General features: G+C 34.2%; 1 protein-coding gene across 1 annotated transcript in view; it reads right to left on the reverse strand.

Moving 5' to 3' along the window:
- Positions 1-20,000, reverse strand: part of LOC137652314 (uncharacterized) — a 557,194-nt gene that overhangs the window by 77,823 nt on the left and 459,371 nt on the right. The window contains exon 2 of the mRNA XM_068385641.1: positions 14,955-15,060. Within this exon, the coding sequence (XP_068241742.1) occupies positions 14,955-15,060 (106 nt within the window). The remainder of the gene's footprint in view (positions 1-14,954; positions 15,061-20,000) is intronic.

Genomic DNA, 20,000 nt, shown 5'->3' on the forward strand with positions numbered 1-20,000 from the left:
AAGAAACTATTAATTGCATTCGTAAGCATTCATGTTAGCAAACTTTCATTGCTTTAATCGCAATAATCACCTATTAGTAGAGCTGATAGGTAAAACTGTACATGTATGTTGATAACTGATCAGATATTCAACGGGAAATAAAGGGAAGCAAAGAGAAGAAAGCCATTAAGAATACAAACAAAAGGGAACACTCAATATCAATATCAATATAATGTTGTGTTTAATGTATAATACTAATGAATAGAATAGAAAATAGTATAAAAGGTTCAAGGAGTAATAAAAAAAAAATCCATGATGTCGCTGTATTTTAGTAAAAGACTTTCTCACACTTTGTCGGAAGTGCACGATACGTTGAGCCGAACCCTGCAATAGCTTCCTGCAAATTGCTACTCTGACAACTCATTTCTAAAACCTGCACCACAAACGACTCTAAACGACTAGGCATCGGAGATGCCGAATTAATAAGCCCTTCTTCATTTGCGTATTCATGGAAGTCATGCATACATTCGTATATTCTATAATTGCTTTTGCATATTTTCAATTTTGCACATACGAGACAAACAAAGAATTGCCTTTATTATATTGCTATTATATTCAATTCTTTTTCATTTACCCAGCTTCTTCAAGTTTAAAAAAAAAATAAAAAGATTAAATAGAATAAAATAAAAATGGGCAACTAGGTTGTTAAAATTATACCTGGCAATTCGGCTGGCGAAATACAAATGACAATTCTGTTGATACCTGTAAAAAGTAGTCTATCTGATAGTATAATTACTGATGCTTTGGAGTTTAGAGGTCAATCAAAACTTTCTGTAGCGTAAGTGCACTTCGAAATGGCTACCCGTAATTCCATGTACCTTAGATACTTCTCAGAAATTCGGATCAAGGCGCTTCATTCTGAACACCGCGTAGCTTGTCAAAACGTTTAGTTTATTCCGGACGGAAAGCCCCTTTTTAAACATTATGTACCGGATTAAATCACTGCTTCGACAACGTTGATTGTTTAAGAAACTCTTTATTTTCCCAATCCTTTTCCTTAATCAAGAAGTGGGCCAAAACTCATAAGTAAACAATATACATTCATTTCAAATATGTCTTACAGGGGTGTAAAACAAAATCCTTGTTAAAGGCACGATAAGTTTCTTAGATGTTCCTTCGATCTTTCTGTTGTGATGTTAAGATGATCTCTTCTCTCTAATACAACATTCTTTTGATATTTTTTTATCATATTCACGGGATTCTGATGGTCATTCAAAGTGTTTTCCCTATGCCAGAATCTAATGATTAAACAACTTATTCATATTCTTATTTTTTAAAAGATATTTTCAGTAGTAATTTTTTCACAATATAGTTTTCAACGATGTATTAACGAATTATTATCCAAGTTACTTTGCCTTTGCATTCTACAGTATGATGGCAATTTTTGCATATACAGTATACACTAAGGTATCCATTCAACAGCATGTATGGTCTGTATAACGGACAGTAAACCTAGCCTGCAAATTAATGTGACGCAATCTTTTAACAAAACATCTTTATATAGTCAATAAGGTCCTGGAAGACAATTCTATTGAAAAAAAAAATCATTATACTTCACTGCAAAATCGAGAAATATATATACCATAGGATGAATCGAAAAAGAACTTTTTTTTCAATTTATTTTCATCTCAAATGCCTTTTTAGAAGGATAATCGAGGCAAATTTCGACACCTACAATAAATAGAAAGATGTCATGACAAAGTTGGTCGGCCAACATCATACGAATTCCGCCCCTCCTCCCACCCAACGCCCCACCCGATCCCAAAATCCCTAAACCCGATGTCATTTTCAGCAGAAAGAATCGGAGTCGGAGGAAAAACATTGTTACCGTCCGAGATGCAAACACATAAAAATTGAAGACGAAAGGAGGCTGCATTTCCCTCCCAGACACAAAGGAAGCATCATCCATGCAACTGAGTTCAAAGGCGGTGAACGGATGACCGAATGGATGAGGCAAACAAATCCATGGCCCAGCCAAAGTTTTTCAGGGATGGCGTCGCGCGTTGGCAGCTTTGCCTTTGGCATACGTTACCGAAAAGAAAGGAAAGAGTAAAGGTAAAACCCAGAGGAACCAGAAACCTACTACTTTTAAAAAAATATTCTGTTTCAGATTAAAAAACTATATAATTCATTATTGTTTGAACCACCCAATTAACTTCTTGATAAAAATGAGAACATATAAAATATCAGTAATAAACGACCTATAATACCTTGAATCAAAGCTGCAAATCAAAATATACAATGAAATTTGCCATTGATCTAAGGGGAATTGCCTTTCGCCATCGCCATATACGTTATACACATGCAGCATACTGTATATATATATATATATATATATATATATATATATATATATGTATGTATATATATATGTATATATATATATATATATATATATATATATATATATGTATATATATATATATATATATATATATGTATATACATATAATATATATATATATATATATATATATATATATATACATATATATATATATATATATATATATATATATACGGTATACTGTATATATATATATATATATATATATATATATATATATATATATATATATATATATATGTATATATATATAAAGAGAGAGAGAGAGAGAGAGAGAGAGAGAGAGAGAGAGAGAGAGAGAGAGAGAGAGAGAGAGAGAGAGAGAGAGAGTATAGCTTTCTTTTTAGGCCAATTCCTGTTACTGAATAAACACAATTGGTTTCGACTATGAAGGTCGTTTTGCTGCTTCCAATCAACTCTTTGCCACCTGATCCTCTCTCTCTCTCTCTCTCTCTCTCTCTCTCTCTCTCTCTCTCTCTCTCTCTGTTCTAATGTTACTTCGGGGTCTCTCAGAGCATCCCATTAAATATTAATTTAATTCTCTTTAAATAGAATTATTCTTTTTTCAACTTCGTTTATTGTTTAATATCAATCGTGTATTCAATATTTAGCCGGAAATGTCATCATTTTACATATTTCATTCTTATTTATCCCAAAATTTCCAGCCGATCTCCGAACTTTTACTTGTTCTTTTCACTTGCATATACTATTAATTTTGGTAATTCTTCTTTTATAATTCTTTTCATTATCAACTTGTTAACGATAATTTGATAAGCCTTCTTCTTTTAAATAGCCCCTAAGCACTTCTTTCTAGTAAGCTTCTCCACCTTTCCACTTCTCCCTAAACTTCATAACGTACCATTCAACTCGGTTTAATTAAGAACAACCGTACCAGAAATTCGGTTAAAAGGCTAATTCTTTTATAGTTAATGCGGCTTACGTAAGAGCTCCACGGTTTTCAATCCAAACAATTTACGGTGTGGATTACGTAAGATATCTAGGTGTGCAATGGACGCGTGCGGATGTTGGGTAACATTTTATGCTGGATAGTGTATTTCATTTAGTGGAACTGTGATAAATCTCTCTCTCTCTCTCTCACTCTCTCTCTCTCTCTGTCTGTCTCTCTCTCTCTCTCTCTCTCTCTCTCTCTCTCTCTCTCTCTCTCTCTCTCTCTCTCTCGTAGATCAATGGTAAGCGGATTCAATTCACAAACTGATGGACCAGCTTTCAATTCTCGAACAGCATGAAAGGATACGAATGGTGCGTTCCTCAAAACTCAGGATTTCTCAGTTGACTAAAGAAGTGAAACATGTACCTAGTTGTTGGTCTGTTGTCGAGGGTGGGAATATGGCAGAGGTAGATAGAGAGAGAGAAGCAAAGACGAATAAAGAAAAACACTATTATTATTATTATTATTATTATTATTATTATTATTATTATTATTACTAGCTAAGCTAAAGCCCTAGTTGGAAAAGCAGGATGCTATAAGCCCAAGGGCTCCAACAGGGAAAAATAGATCCTGTGAGGAAAGGAAATAAGAAAATAAGCAAACGATATAAGAAATAATCAACAATTGAAATAAAATATTTTTAAAACAATAACAACATTCAAACAGATATTTCATATATAGACTATAAAAAGACCTATGTCAGCTTGTTCAACCTAAAAACATTTGCTGCAAGTTTTAACTTTTGAAGTTCCTCTGATTCAGCTACCCGATTAGGAAGATCATTTCACAATTTGGTCACAGCTGGAATAAAACTTCTAGGATACTGTATAGTATAGAACCTCATGATGGAGAAGGCGTGACTATTAGAATTAATTGCATGCCTAGTATTACGAACAGCATGGAACTTTCCGGGAAGACCTGAATGTGAAGGATGGTCAGATTTATAAAAAATCTTATGTAACATGCATAATGAACCAATTGAACGACGGTGCCATAAATTGATATCTAGATCAGGAATAAGAAATTTAATACACCGTAAGTTCCTGTTCAACAAATTAAGATAAGAATCAGCAGCTGACGACCACATAGGAGAACAATACTCAAAACAAGGTAGAATGAAAGAATTAAAGCACTTCTTAAAGCCAATTTCTTGGGCAATTAAAGAAGATACACACATAATGTGTTTATCAAAAGTAAATTTACTGTCGAGAATCACAGCTAAAATTTTAAAAGAGTCATACAGAGTTAAAGAAACATTATCAATGCTGAGATCCAGATGTTGAAGAGCCACTGTCCTTGACCTACTTACAATCATATTTTGAGTTTTGTTAGGATTCAACTTCATACCCCATAATTTGCTCCATGCTCTAATTCTAGCTAAATCTCTATTAAGGGATTCACCAACCCCAGATCTACATTCAGGAGATGGATTTGATGCAAAGAGGGTAGCATTATCAGCATGTGCAACAAGCTTGTTTTCAAGGCAAAACCACATGTCATGTGTATACAGTAGGAAAAGTAATGGGTCAAGAACACTACCCTGAGGAACACAAGATATCATATTCCTATGCTCACTATGGTGCTCATCAACAACAACTCATGAGATCTGTTATATACTTAAAGATTAAAAAATGATGCTAAGAAACGACCCACCCACTCCCAACTGTTTGGGTTTGAAAACAAGTGCCTTATGATTAACACGATCAAAGGCAGCACTAAAATAAAGGCTAATCATACAAACTGTACAGTATTGGAGATTATAAGAAGGTCATCCTATGCTCCGAGGCCTTTACGAAAACCAAATTGCAAGCTAGGGAACAGATGGTTACTTTCAACAAACCTATTAAGACGTTTTGCCATTAGACCTTCAAAAACTTTAGATAATATGGGAGTTATGGAAATTGGGTGGTAATCCTTTGGACTTGAGCTACCACAGACACATTTATGTAGTGGAGTAACATTACCAATTCTCCAGCAAGTGCTAAATGCTCCTCTTCTTGCTAATTTCCGCAAAATAAAAGATATATTTGGAGCTAAGAAATATGCAGTCGTTATAAAAAAACAACGGAAAAATACCATTTGGGTCTACTCCTTCATAAGCATCAAGGTCCATCAAGAGAGCAATTTTACAAGATCTGAAAGCTAAACTAGTTAGTTTAGCCTCAGGAACCTAGGAATGAGGAAGGTCGAGTTTCTCATTACTCATCTTACTGCCAAATACATCAGCCAAAAGGGTTGCCTATTCCTTTGGACAGTGGGTGACAGAACCATCTGGTTTAAGTAAAGGAGGAACTGTTGCATCTACACCAAAGAGTGCAGATTTAAGGGTAGTCCACCGCTTATGCTCCTGGGTTGTACAAGAAAGGGTTCCTTTAATGGTTAAGTTGTATTCCTTTTCAGTTGAAGCATAAACTCTCTGAGCAAATCTCTACGCTCAGTATAGTTATTCCAGGTCAAATCTGATCTGTTACCCTTCCAAAGATTATAGGCCTTCACCTTTGCCAAATAATCACGTCTACAATCATCATTGAACCATGATTTGTCCTTCACTCGATACCCTAGCATACGAGAAGGGATACGCCTATCAATGATGTTGACTATATACTCATTCTAAGGGACAACATAATTAACCCTACTATACAATTGTGATTAATCAAAGCCCAAAATATCATGCAAAATCCCATTCCAGTCTTCTTGAGATTTAATATAAATCTTACACGAGGATGAAACATCAGTGACAAGCTGCTCAGTCTTCACTTGTAATGAAATCAAGGCCTGATCAGAAGTTCCAACTGGAGAACCAACCTTACTTGTTATAATGCCAGGGGAGTTGGTGTATACAAGGTCCAAGTAGTTTCCAGACCTGTGTGTAGCTTCACTTATGATTTGCTCACAGCCTGATTCAGAGGCAAAGTCTAAAGCTCTTAAGGCATGGAGATCAATAGGAGAAACAATTTATCCATTCCCTATGGTGAGCATTGAAATCACCAACAAAAATAAAAGAGGCTTTTCTATCATCTTGTATCTTAGCCATAATGGTAAGAAGATAATTAAAGATAGAATCATCCATATCTGGATTCCGGTAGATCAAACACAAATAGAAGTTGTTATAACTGCCACAAACTTTTATTACCTGATATCCACATTCATAGCAGGACTTATGAGAAGCAAGGTACTCAGTCCTAATATACACCGCCATTCCCCTGGCCCTAGGAATGGCATCGCGTTTCAACATTATTGGCCCCTTAAAACCAGTTATAAAGAGCTCAGATGGGTGCCTCATATTAGAAACAAAACTTTCTAAGCATAAAAGAATAGCATACTGTATAGACGCAACTGTAAGGTCTTGAATATTTGCATGAAGACCATGAATATTGCAATACAGTAAACGACATTGCCAAAATCTAGAACGTACTGGTCATGGATTTTGATTAATGTCTCCAGACAGTTAAGGAATTAATTGTAATAAAAAAGATACATCATATATAAATACTAAATTGACAAGAATGATAACAAAAACAATATGTACAGAAATATAAATAAAGTGATTGTTCAAACCCATTGACTATAGAAAATAAGTCGTAAAAGCTGGTCAACATGGAGGAGCCGATACATCATGCAAGGCAAAATACCCTTCAGGATAGTCACTGCAACTGAAGTGAGGACAGTAAGGATGGTTTTGAGAAGAAAAAGAATCAGCTAAGGAAAAGACAACCTGTTGATAAACCACCAGGCATCCATATCCCTTCTATTAAGCCTGCCCAACACACCATTAAAAAAAAATAATAATAATAATAATAATAATAATAATAATAATATAGAATAGTGTGCTTAATTGTAACCTCAAGCAAGAGAACTCTAACTCAAGACAGTGGATAATCATGTTACATGGGCTTTCATTTTGGAGTTTGATTTTGGAGTGTCCTTCTCCTAGAAGAGCTGCTTACCATAGCTAAAGAGTCTCTTCTATCCTTACCAAGAGTAAAGTAGCCACTGAACAATCACAGTACAGTCATTAGCCCCTTGAGCGAAGAAGAAGTGTTTGGTAAATTCAGTGTAGTCAGGTGTATGAGAAAAGACGAATGTGTGTAAGAAATAGGCTAGACAATTCGGTGTATGTGCAGGCAAAGAAAAAAATAACCGTAACCAGAGAGAGGGATCCAATGTATTACTGTCTGGCCAGTCAAAGGATCCAGTAACTCTCTAACGGTAGTAAGTGTGAATGTTCATAGCTACATAAAAAAACTGTACCATCAAGACTGGAAACGAGGTAATTTATAACATATTCGTCAGTGTCTAGCCCTCGCATTTAGGCAAAAGATCTACACTATATAATTATACGTCCCGTGGAACTTCCCGAGGATAAAACCTTTCACAAAAAAATAATTTTATCTTCATGACCGTATGTGTGTGGACTGTTATGTGCACAACCAAAAATTAATATATTGCCATATAGGCTTAGTAACAACAACTCATAATGTGGTCTTTGTTCCCGTGTACTTTAGGGACTTGTGAGACAGGAGGAAAATTCGTTTTGGAAGAGAAACCAAAGATTGATATTGTGAGAGACTATTACCGTTTCGGTTTTCTTTCTTCTCATTTGTATTATTTTTGTGTAGAAGAAATTCTTCCTCGGATGGCAATGAAAAACGTCCCTTTACCTCATTAAAGAAAAGAAAAAAAAAAATTTCGGGATTCATTGTTTATTTCATTGTCAAAATCTACCATCTAGAAAATGCAATTTCCACTCCACAGTCTTGGGAGCGTTTTCGGTGCGCAAGGAGGCGGGGGGAAATAAGTGATAGGGATTGGGTAAGGGCAGGTCGTTGGGGAAATGGGAGGGACTGGGGAAAGGACCGCTGCAGCTGTGGGGGTTAAGAAGTGATCGGGGAAACAGATTTATACATAGGACGGTGAAATATAATAGTATGTTAAAAAAAAACAGTCGCATGAGCTGTAAAACTCATTTGTTGTTAGCTTAGTCCTCTGGTAACAGCCGATATATGCCTCTGAGAAATTTCTTTTCACAAGGGCCAAAAATTATATGAAGTCTTTCTTTTTGTTGTAAGGAAACACTTTTTCCAAAGAAATCACATTATATAAATATTTAACAAGGATCACGAGGGGGACCTGATTTCTCTTCAACAGCCATGAACTCTGTGATTTATTTTGATTTATTCCATTGTAAAGTAGATCAAGTCTAGTTCTATACTCTGCATGTTGTTGCAGCATCCTCATCATCATCCTCATTAATTAACCAGCTTATTTATCAATTTTGAATTAATAAAAAATTCAAATATTCAACGCATTCAAATCCTTAGTTGGCCATTCAACATATTATCAAAAACATTACTTATGCACCACTACTTCATAAATATTTCCTGGTATCGATAACAATCAAAGCATATAATAGTTCATCTCAGCATTAGATGTTCTCATAATACCAAATAAAGGATTATTTAAGATACCCACTTTGTGTGTATATATATATATATATATATATATATATGCATATATATATTAATATATATATATATATATATATATATATATATATATAGTATAATGTATATTATATATATATTACGGATTCATGAGGCTGAGAAGCCTGTGGATGCTATCTTTATATTAATTAAAGCACTTACAGGAAAAGAGACTAGAGAGAATCCAGACGATCTTCTGTGCTTTTTTAGATCTAGAGAAGACTTATGATAGTATACCAGGAGAAGTGATATTTTGATAGTTCCTGAATATTTGGTTATGATGGTAGATATGTACAGAAAAACAAGGACAAAAGTACTAAGAGTTGTTGGGGAAACAGAAACCTTAGATGTTAGTGTTAGATTACACCAAGGGTCAGCATTAAGTATGTTTTATTTGTGGTGGTCTTGTATGTGTTAAGGGAAGAGATCAGAAATGAAGAGCTGTGGGAGTTGCTATACACAGATCATTTAGTGATTACTACTTAAAATGAGAAAGCCATACAGAGAAAGGCTGTAGGGTGGCAAGACCCTTTCGAAAAGAATGGCTCAAGAGTGAATGTGGATAAGATTATAGCTATGGTGAGCTGCAAGGAAGGTAGGGGCAGAATAGCCATACATGAAAGTAGAGGCTTGGTTATTAAACAGGTGAAGCATTTCAGATACTTGGGATATACTAAAAGTCAGAAGGGAGGGTGTGAGGGGCTGAAGTTGAGAAAAGGATAAAAGCAGTTTAGGTTAAGTGGAGGGAAAGCAGTAGTGGTATGTGATCAGAAAATATCAATCAAGTTAAAAATCAAGATCTATAGCACATTAATAAAGCCAGTGTCAATGTATCGATCAGAAACGTGAACTCAAAGACGAAAAAAAGGAAAAAAAGCTTGAGATAACAGATATGTGAATGCTGAAGTGGATTATGGAAATACTACTGCTAGAAAGATTGAAAAATTAGGAAATAGGAAGAAAGGCAGATATTATTAAGATTACAAAGCTGATAAGTGTTACGATTGCGATGGTGTGGGTACGTGTTGGGGATGGATGATGTGAAGGGAGTGAAGAGGGCTTAGGAGGAACCTATTAGGAGGCCAAGATCCAGAGGGAGGCAGAAAATTAAGATGGCGAGATAATGTGAACGATGATATGGAGAGAAGAGGTTTGGTGGAAGAGGACCTTTAATAGAAGGCATCGGATAGGCTCATCAAGCAACCGATCCATCAATGTAGGGATATCGGTTGGAAAGAAGATATGTATGTAGTCTATAAACTTACATATATTTTCACTTGGTTAGTAAACCTTCATCTCTTCAATAATTAATAACATGCACAGTCTATTTAATATAAGCAAACACACGCACACATACACACACATACATACATACATATATATATATATATATATATATATATATATATATATATATATATATATATATATATATATATATACTGTATATCACTTAACTTATAAAATATGTGAAGCTGAAAGCATACATAATGCACGTATATTTTCTTAGATGCATGCATATACGTGCTTTGTAAGTTTGTTGACGTAAACAACTCCATCGCGTTTTCCTGTGTATGATACACTATGGAGGTAAGGCTACGACCATTTTCAGTGTTCGATTTAACGAAACATACTTACTTATCTATAAAATTATACCATCAAAATATACAATGAAAATATAAAAAAACTTCTATATAAAAACCATAAACACTGTGGAATTGTTAAACCACTTGGCACAACGAACTGGATAACTGACGAAATTTTTGAAATCAGTGTCGAATTGAAATAAAAGAAATAAACAAAGAAAAGCAACGATACCGTGATAAAAATGTTAAACGAAAAAGGCCAGAAATAAAGTCAACGCAAACAAATGGAAAGAAAAACAAAGTATACGCACCAATAAAATGCAAAGCTCGAAATAAGAGGCCTTAAAATTCACAAACAAACAAAATGTTACGACAAACGCGACGGTAAAACCATTGACCAACAAAACACTGTTGAGAGAGAGAGAGAGAGAGAGAGAGAGAGAGAGAGAGAGAGAGAGAGAGAGAGAGAGAGAGAGAGAGAGAGAGAATCAGTGGAAGACGAGAAGCAAGCAAAGAAATAATCATTGCATGATCTCTGGCAAAGCAAGGAGGGCACTTGAAATCGATATTCTGCATCAAGGTCTTGCCACGGCAAATGACAGCCAGCCTAACACACCTGTCAAGACCCGAAGGTGACATGTTTCAGATCTCTCTTGTCTCGATGCCAACAAAGGCGCAGATACCTAACCTAAGAGCGTATGGACCATTTTCGCTATTTGCAGCGCAAGCTGCTTCTGTACCTAAAAGTACTTCTGCTCGCGTCTTCTCTATATTTCTTGACGACCGGAGGGAACCTCGAGTCTTTAGGGCTCTGTATAAAAGCTCAGTTATGAATAAAACGCAATAATCTCTGCCTTTACGGTATTTTATTTGTAGTTCTGTTTCGCTGCCCATGAGAATCATATTGTTTTGACAATTACCAGCCTATGTTGGACCAAGACTTCTCGATGCTTAATTTCTGCCAGTTTTATTTCTTCTTTAACTAAGCGATTTGTCATAACTAATGAGTGTTTATTATGGCAAATAGGAATCTATTTACAGTTTTTGTTTCTTTAAAAAACAAAAAAGGTAAAAAAGGGAGTAGTCAGCAACCTGTTTCAGCCCACTTGCAATTACTCATTTAATATATAGCTATATTGGGGTATCAGGTAAATAATATATTTTGATTAGTCTAATTAGAAAGACCGGTAAGAAAGGATCTGTTCTTAAAAGTCATAATTGAGGACCTACAGTATAGCTAGATGTCAGAGGGTGGGGGTTCATTTAGTACTGTGGCAGTGAGGTTTAGGATTAGTGCTTAGTTTCAGTACTTAATATAAGGAGTTACAATGTACATTTCAACCTTATATTTTCTTCAAAATACTTCTTCTGAATAGGATTAATGACATAGCCTTTGTGTCTTGAAGTTTAAAGATCATGTTTCAACGTTTGCCATAGACATCTAATGACAAGTAAAGTTTTCAGTTTACTAATTGCGAATTCCGCTTTAATAATCCATTTTACTTCCGCTGATTGTGAAAGTTCATCTAAAATAACTTTTTCCACTTTGTTCTACGATTGTCATGCTTTTCCGCGATCAGGTATCAGAATGAAGATAATATTACTTACTTCAACTTACACTTTCGTGATCTGAATCTTTGAAAGAAATTTTCTTGGAGACCGACTTTCCTCACCTCGAGCAGTTTCCATTAAAAAGTGAGATGATGCAAAAAGTAGCAAAACTGCTGCGTCTTCAATCGTGTGAATAAAATAGGAACCCGTCCTATTTGTTCCAGTGAATAAATTGCCTTTTTACTATAAGCCCTTAATTCAATAAGTAATTTTAAACTCTAAGTGTAAGTAGATTACAACTTACAGTTAGAATCATATTATTTTCAAGGGGAACATAAATTTATGAAGCAATTATAAAAATCTATATCAACTGGAAGATGTAAGCAGGCCATCCACGAGAAGGCATATAATAGATGAACTCACTCGCTAGTAATTGCCGAACTCTCGGGATTACTGATTTCTGAATGGTTTCCTCAACTTTCAACCAACCAAAGGAATTCAGGGTAATTGGTCTCTACACTTGCGGTCACTTCCTATAGAACCTATTCATATCAACTGATCTGGATGTAGAAGTTCTGCCTCTTTTTAATGCTATACACCATACATCACGGAATCTGTTAGGGAAACTAAACCATATAGATGTTGAAAATTGGGTTATACAATATTAGGTCTAAATATACTGTGGTTGGTTCCTCCAGATCGGCAAAAAAAACCATGAACTATAACTAACAATCGAGCAATGAGAAAGAAGTCATGAAATTAGAATACAAAATATCATTACCGATATACTCTCTCTCTCTCTCTCTCTCTCTCTCTCTCTCTCTCTCTCTCTCTCTCTCTCTCTCTCTCTCTCTCTGTATACACACACTCACACACACATACACACACACACACACACACACACATATATATATATATATATATATATATATATATATATATATACATACATATATATATATATATATATATATATACACATGTGTATATATATACACATATATATGTATATATATATATATATATATATATATATACGTATGTATATATAAACATATATATATATATATATACATATATATATATATATATATATATATATATATGTGTGTGTGTGTGTGTACACAAAATAATTAATCTGATTTTATTAGTTTACAGTACTTTATGGTCTTTTTAAGAAACGTAATAAACTTAGATTACAAATAGAAGAAATACATACATACATACATACATACATACATACATATATATATATATATATATATATATATATATATATATATATATATGTGTGTGTGTGTGTGTGTGTGTGTACGTGTGCGTGTATTTACATATTTCATATAATATACTATATAATATATAACTTCATATACAGCACATATATATTATATTTAAACACACACACACACACACACACACACATATATATATATATATATATATATATATATATATATATATATATATATATATAAATATATATATATATATATATATATATATGTATATGTATATATATGAATAAATATATATATATATATATATATATATATATATATATATATATATATATATATATATATATATATATATACACACACCCACAAAAACATTTCTGTGCGTGTGCGGTGGAGTTTGTCGGAGGAAAGGGGGGATGAGGAGTCTATCAACATGAATTCCACTTGACATTTGCATAAACCTGAGAATATATATCTACTTCCTGAAATTGATAAACAAAGCAAAATTAACCTTGTTGGTATTTTTCAGTGCATCGTTATAAATAAGTGAACGTCACGAACTTTATTTTCCTAATCGGATAATATTAAAAGTTTGTTAATTCACTTATCCTAACCCGCCCCCCCCCCCTCTCTCTCTCTCTCTCTCTCTCTCTCTCTCTCTCTCTCTCTCTCTCTCTCTCTCTCTCTCAACAAAACAAGGGAGATATTCCTAGTGTACTTGAATTCGCAAAAGAACCAGAGATGGTAATCCGTGTTTTATTGCAGCAGCAATTAGTAACATATTGGCTTTGCATAGATTGAAGCTGAATTTCCAGTGGCCATTATGAAATTCACAGGGTCCGCTGATGGTTGGGGTAGGTGGAAGGGGTCTCTATTCAGTGCTCCGCCGCCCATTGGGCATTTAGCATGGGAGCATTTGGCCTGGAATTTCCCTTCACAAATGCTCATTCCCAAGGGCATTTAATCTCCCAGCCGAGCGTTTCCGTTTATGAGAAGAGAGAAATGATGAGTCTTCATTCAATTCTATCGATATCGAACAGGTTTTTGATAACACTGGGATAGCAGCCGTAGGTTAATGGCTAGGGGGCGCACACCCATCTCTCCAATAGGAGGATGTAAATGCTTCAAATGGATAAAGACATTTATATGTATAAATGGGATGTTAAAGTTTTCCCTTCTGGAGCAGATAGATATTTCTGGATTCGTAAAGCGTTTATAGAAAGCGTAATAGGAAAATGAAACTCAAAGTTCCATGATAGGTAAAAGGTCTAGGCCTATTCAAATGGCTTTATGAAAGCTACTCTAAGATACTACTCAAGTATAAAAAGTCTCCCTATAATCTAACAAAGACAGTCGATACAATTCTTGAAAAAAACAATAATGATATAAAACTGTAATCAAAATAATTTTGAAATTGCTGAATCTGGATTTGACTTTAAACTAAAATGTAACTTTTATACTGGTGAATAACATCTTGATAGGTCAAATATTAAAAAAAATCTATCTACTAGAACTACAATACTAGATCGAGATACTTATGATATTCCTGAATATATGTATACATGTACGAGTGAAAATTCTTCACAAGCAATCTCTGTTACTGTATTTATGCAAATTACGCTAACCAATCATATCGATGTAAATACACACAATATACCTTGATAGCCGAAGACAAATATGAAATAGATCTTTTGTATAATGCCTACAACAGACCTTACAGAGCTCTAGCTGAAAAGATACAACTAAACAGCCTTTACTTACCTCTATAATCCAAATTATTGACATAGACGTTGATTTGCATATAGCCTGCATTGCAAGAAGCCTGAATGTTGGGTGTAAACGCTTCGTCAACTGCCTGACACATTATCTGTAAAAAGAAAATAATTTCAAATTAGTCAAGCTGTGCTGGTCAGGATCACTTTTAATTTTGCACCGAACAGAAATCTCGTTCCGTAAACATTTTAAAAAGGGCTGAATGCCTACAGCTCTTTTTCTCGTTAGTATTTAGTCTTTTTCTATCTTGTATTTAAAATTGCTTGTCCTAAAATTCACCATAATTGCATTCCAATGAAATATCAATCCCACGACATGTTCCGGCTAAAATGATTCAACTAAACTCAATAGAATATACAAAAATTGGCAGTGACTGAAGAGTAATCCAATAACCAATGAATAACTGGCATTTCACTTCGTTCATTTCGGTTTATGAAACCCACAATAGACTCAACGGATATTACAACTATTTCAGACAACTGATCTACTGAACTGTACTTCTTTCAAGAAATTTCTCTCTCTCTCTCTCTCTCTCTCTCTCTCTCTCTCTCTCTCTCTCTCTCTCTCTCTCTCTCTCTCTCTCTCTCTGTGCCTGCCTTTCATTCGAACTACCACAAATCATCCCTATCTCCAAGCAGCCTAACTTCGAAACGAACCAAACTTTCCCTCCTGCCATCATTCAAGACTCTGTTCTGCCGCCAACTCATTATATAAGGTAAGGAGAGGGGACGAGGACTGAGACTGCATGTGTTCTAACATTAATTAGATTCCCGTTGGGGCCGTAATAATTAATCTCTAATGGAGCTTGAAACGTTAATCCCACAAGTTCCATATACTCGAAATCACCTTCGTGATCATCACGGTGTTGACTTGAGAAACGAATGACAAGTACACCCTCCTTTCCAAGCTCACAAGAGGCCCTTCCACCTTATGCATACTGGAGAGGGGCTTATCCTCCAGCTTATCTGAGGCAAAGGACAGAGGGAACCAGTGATAAGCATAATTAGCAGGGAGTTATGGGACGAGGTGTTGGCTCTCTTTGAAGTCCAGTTGCAATTCTGGAAAACGTTTGTCTTCACATTTCAAAATTGCAGACAGAATATTTTTACAGAAAAGGGGGAAACGTTATAGGATGAAGAATGGAATTTACCCTACATGATGGGTGACAGAAAAGAATTTTTTTGAATGGCAATGGGGATTTTAAAGTTAATTGTAACCGGACACATATCGTGATTGATTACAAACTTAAAAGGGATACAAGTCTTTCTCTTACTACAATTAGTCAAATGAAAAACAACTAAATGCCTTTTCCTTAATATATGTTGAATTTCGATCCTGGATTCAGCAGGAGATATTTATCTATTTCGTTATTTGATTGAAAGTCTAAGAAAAAAAAGCAAAATATGGCCCATCAATTTGAACTGACACGTATATACATACAAATTCTAATACAGACAGAAGTGAAAAACGTCCCATTATGACGTATGTATCGTTAACATTAAACAATACTCTTTTAATTACAAACTTTTTCTCAACATCAACCATAGTAAAGTTTATGTAAACTACTACTTCAAAACCTCCAAAACAGATAATATTGACAATAGGCCTACTCCTTTACATCCCAAAGAGATGAAGTAATGATAGCAATAAATAAGATTCGGGACCATAAAAATCGTGTTTTTCATTTAGGGTTAAAAACGATTTCCTTTGAAAATGATAAGTAAAGGTATATGAAAAATATTTCAGAACCTTAAAATAATAGTTTATTGTTGATTTATGACCAAGTCCCCATATCAAGCAGATTCATTCATCAGAGCATTTATCGTTTTTAAATGAAAATGCTTTGTTTGTTTCCTTTATCGTTAGGGTAATCCGAAGTTGTATTCAAAATAGTTTGTGAGCGTGTGTCCAAGCAGTGATGCCATAGGGTATAGTACCCTATTATCCGGAACGAAAAATCCGACAAAACTTGGATTGTCACCGATCTTTCAAATCCGCCATTGGTAATATATTCTGTTTGATTGGTCCCCTCCTTGGATTTCCATATCCAAATGAATATTCAGAATGATAAACCTGTCTTTTTATCAACAACCAAGGAATGTTCATTGCTTTTTTAGTTATATTTTTCAATTTCACAAAAGCACTCGACGCAGAACTCCCTTACCTGGAAAGCTAATCTCTCTCTCTCTCTCTCTCTCTCTCTCTCTCTCTCTCTCTCTCTCTCTCTCTCTCTCTCTACAAACACACACACATTGCCATGGAAAGTATATCTATCAATCCAGAAAGGTTTTTCATTTTGCTTGATTCTTGACTAGATTTATTTCTCCATTGTTAGTAGTGATCTGCTGTCATCTTAACGTCCTCGTAGCTTTTTTTAAGACACTGCATGTAAATGATTAAAAGATATTCTTCTTTGGTTAATAAAACTGTCTTTTCATGTTTTTCTTATTTGAACATACACCAAACAATACAAAAATTCGAGTTACGGATTCCTTAAATGACTTGCTTTTTACACAAGTCTCTCTCTCTCTCTCTCTCTCTCTCTCTCTCTCTCTCTCTCTCTCTCTCTCTCTCTCTCTCTATATATATATATATATATATATATATATATATATATATATATATATATATATATATATATATATATATATGTATGTATATATATATATATATATATATATATATATATATATATATATATATATATATATATATACGTGCGTGCGTGCGTGCGTGCGCGTGTGTGTGTGTGTGTGTGTGTGATAGGCGATGGGATTTTTACGAATGCTTAAATATTAAAGCCTTCACTAAAGATGATATACCACTGTGGATAAAGCATGTTTCATATAGCAAACTAATTAAGTCAACCCTTATCAATAATATCAAAGATGACTATACTTAATCCCTCGACGTCTTCTCGGTAAACAGTGTATCATTATTCTTAATATAAAAAGCAATACGTATTTTGTGCTCAAAATTTGTGTACAAAACGGCAATCTTCCGGCGATGAACTACCGTTAAGACAGGCCGTAGCCAATTCCAGAGCAAGCTTCCTTCAACCTTGTTTCCTACATAAGGATGCAAAATAAAGATGCTGTGTATTGTTTCAAGTTTTTGGACAAAGTGTTACATCTAGGAAAGGGAGGCCCTTCTCACTCGTTACTTATATTATCCTCTTTTTGATGGTGCAGATTTTCCCCTGTCGAAGAAACATCTACTATTAAGTCATGAAATATTCCCTTATTATCATCCAATTAATATAGCAAAACTATTTGTATACGTAATGGATACTAAAGAAGTAAATGCCGGAGTAGCAGAGCAGAGAGAAAATCTTTCATAAAGTCATATTTACTAAATTCAGTTAATGAAGAGTGCTGGAGGCCAGTTTGGTGCATGGATTTTTTCGGTAACAAAAAGTATTGACGCTTTTTTATAGCATTCTTGGTTCTATATTTCTGAGGACACATTAAATGGTATAACTATGTATTTATATGCCCAACTATTGTGCAAACCTTGTACACACATAAGCCATGATAAATCACATGTGACAAATGAATGTGTAATAATTTGTGTATATATAAAACGTGATATTGTAAACATACATGACAGGAACATCCATATTTCTTTCTGCATGCATTATGTGAATAAAAGTATGATTTTATTCACTTTGTAATAATGCATATTTTCAATGCGTGTGATTCTATTTATATGTATATAAACCTCTTGATAATGTCCGTTTATGTCATTGTATAAAAATAAGTTGATGCTAATGTAAATCTTAAGTATTGGTGCGATGAAGTCCCCTGTACAGACGTAAATTGATATACTCCTAAAGTTACCGAGAATTACTAACCTCTGGACTCTGGTACAGATTGTATAGGCTCGAGAAAATCCTATATTTCCCAGTTGCAAAGATTTATTAATCAAATAAGCGAGATTGATGCAATTCCCTCCGTCCCCCTGTTCGAGCACCGGAACGAAATTTCGTTGTAGAAAACCCGACCGAAATATACCCGTAACTGCCCAGCGCTGAATGGAGCGATATCACAAAATTTCATATGCAGTTTCATATCCATTAATTGAACTTTATCCGGATGTGGGGTTTTAGATTCAGAGAATCTAAATGTCTCATATTTAGATGGCAATGAGTTATGGGAATACACCGTATTCAGTCTGCCTAGATTCATTTCACAGATAAAGCAGTATTCAATTTCATGGTTTACAATTTAATCTCAAGTACCATGTATATATATATATATATATATATATATATATATATACATATATATAAATATATATATATAAATATAAATATTATATATACAATATATATATATATACATATGTGTGTGTGTATATGTGTGTGTGCGTGTGTGTGAATATATGTATAAACACACACACACACATATATATATATATATATATATATATATATATAGTGTGTGTGTGCGTACGATCATGTATGTGTGTATTAATATACAGAGATAGATAACGACCCACATGCTAATTTCTACAAATGAAAACATTTCCAAAACCGTTTCCCTTGAATGTAAATTGTGTATCACTCCCATTTCATTTTGTCATGCATTGCACCGAATTACCCCATAAATGTATCTGCTTGATGTGCATCAATCCATCCATCTGTATATCATTAACATGTGAAATAAAAGAGAAACGAAATTTCCCCTCAAATGAACCCAATACGAACGCAGCTGTATAATGACAGTTATCATGTATTACAACAATGAAAATCTGAAATTAATTCCATAAGCTTATCGTGATGCCAGACTTTGCTTATAGGAAAACTAAAACTAATTTCTAATTATTTTATTTAGGGGTTTAATGTTTCATGTTAGTCTGAAGACGAGAATAAAAAACAATAAAAAAAAAAAAAATTGCCTCTATCACTCAAGCAAAAAATTATATTTAGTTAATTTATTCATTGGGAGTCAAATTTATTACCAAATGAATTCGAACTATCGTTTTCACTTGGGCTTATCAGGGATGGGCAGAGCTTTCCATTTTAGCTCTTGT

Source organism: Palaemon carinicauda, chromosome 13, assembly GCF_036898095.1.
Source record: "Palaemon carinicauda isolate YSFRI2023 chromosome 13, ASM3689809v2, whole genome shotgun sequence".
Taxonomy (NCBI): domain Eukaryota; kingdom Metazoa; phylum Arthropoda; class Malacostraca; order Decapoda; family Palaemonidae; genus Palaemon; species Palaemon carinicauda.